Consider the following 1,762-nt stretch of genomic DNA (forward strand, 5'->3'; position numbering starts at 1 on the left):
GAGCCTGGCAGGTTGCTGTCCTTGGGGTTGCAGAGCCAGACACAACTTAGCAACTAACCACAAAAAGGTCTTTACATTTGGATCGGGGTAAGCAAAGCTTTGTTGAAGGATTCAAAATTCCTGTCCAATGACATGGGTTCTCAGATTTCTTTTTAGTCCAGCTTTCTCCATGGAAATGTCCCCCAAGAAAAGGATATACATTTGGACAAATTATTACTGGACTAAGAAAAGTCATTGGATATAGAAAATAAAAATAATAAAATTAGCACTCTATTTACTTAGCAGTTTCCTGCTGAACAGTTCTTTCATCAAAGCTTCTTTCACATCCTTGTTCCTCAGACTGTAGATCATGGGGTTCAACATGGGGATCACTGTGGTATAAAACACAGCCACCATTTTCCCCTGCTGCACAGACTCCTCTGAAGGGGGTCTAAGATACATGAAAAAAAGAGTTGTATAGAAGATGGTGACAGCTGTCAGATGGGAGCCACAGGTAGAGAAAGCTTTGTGCCTGCCTTCTGTGGAACAAATCCTCAGGATAGCAGGAAAAATATAAAGGTAAGAAATCAGCATGATGAGAAGAGAAAAGGAAAGGTTACATCCAGCCACAACAAACATGGACAGTTCTTTGTGGTAGGTGTCGGAACAAGCCAGCTTAATCAGCGGTGGGTCAGCACAGTAGAAGTGATTAATTTCATTAGGGCCACAGAAGGCTAGGTTGTAGGTCCACATGGTCTCCATCAGCCCAGTGAGCGCTCCATATACATAAGGTACTGTGATGAGGGATGCGCACACACTCTTTGACATTCTGCTGCTATAAAGCAGGGGATTGCAGATGGCCATATACCGATCAAAGGCCATGACAGCCAGGATATAGATCTCCACATGGACCAAGGAAATAAACAAGTAACACTGCACCAGACAAGCAGAGTAAGTAATGGTTTTCTTCTCTGATAAGAAAATTGCTAGCATGTTGGGAGTCACACTGGAAGAGAAGCACAGATCTACAAAGGATAAATGGCTCAGGAAGAAGTACATGGGGGTGTGGAGGTGGGCATTAATCTGGATGAGGATAATCATGCCCAAATTCCCTGCCACTGTGGCTATGTAAATGGCCAAAAACAGCACAAAGAAGAGAATCTGCAATTCCAGGCAATTGGTCAGTCCAAGGAGAATGAACTCAGTCACTGAAGTGATGTTTCTTCTCATAATTTGCTCCATGAGATGAGAGATCTGTGTATTTATATTGGATAACAGGAAAATGAAAAATAAACATTACTATGTCACTCATGATCTTCTTACTAATTTCTTTTCCTTCTCAGCAATTTTTTTTCACACTATTTCAACTGGTGTTCATTCTAAGTAAACATAATCTCAGCCTGGGACTGAAATCTAGTGGTATTCAAGGCAGCTCTTTTCTTTTGACATAGCCCTCTACTTTTTATTTCCTTATTTTTCATTTCCTATCTAATTAGGATTTATTCACTATTTTCTTTCTCTAATTTCTCCTTGTCTTTCTTGGCCCTGGTCTTTTATTTGCAAAACATACTTCATGTGCATGCTTGATCCCAGATACCACCCTCAGGTTTACTCATTTTTATCTCCAATTATATAAAGATATGAGAGTTTAAAAGAAAAAAAAAAGGTGGAGGATCAAAGGAAATATTTTCCCAAATGACCTTATACATTTTAGATAAGTTTACCTAACCGGTTCCTTACTGGAGAATCCAAAATAATTAAATTGAACAAGTTTGATGCTTTC

General features: G+C 39.7%; 1 protein-coding gene across 1 annotated transcript; it reads right to left on the bottom strand.

Annotated features, from left to right (window-relative positions):
• Positions 1–270: 270 nt before the first annotated feature.
• Positions 271–1,209, bottom strand: LOC110149733 (olfactory receptor 5M8). Its single transcript, XM_020912312.2, has one exon. It carries the CDS (start codon positions 1,207–1,209, stop codon positions 271–273), a length of 939 nt encoding a protein of 312 aa, XP_020767971.2.
• Between the last annotated feature and the right edge of the window lie 553 nt (positions 1,210–1,762).

Source organism: Odocoileus virginianus, chromosome 10 (genome assembly GCF_023699985.2).
Source record: "Odocoileus virginianus isolate 20LAN1187 ecotype Illinois chromosome 10, Ovbor_1.2, whole genome shotgun sequence".
Classification (NCBI taxonomy): Eukaryota; Metazoa; Chordata; class Mammalia; order Artiodactyla; family Cervidae; genus Odocoileus; species Odocoileus virginianus.

Bases quoted from the DNA above. Each gene is read 5' to 3' on its own strand.
- LOC110149733 (XM_020912312.2), bottom strand. From the start codon at position 1,209: ATGAGAAGAAACATCACTTCAGTGACTGAGTTCATTCTCCTTGGACTG.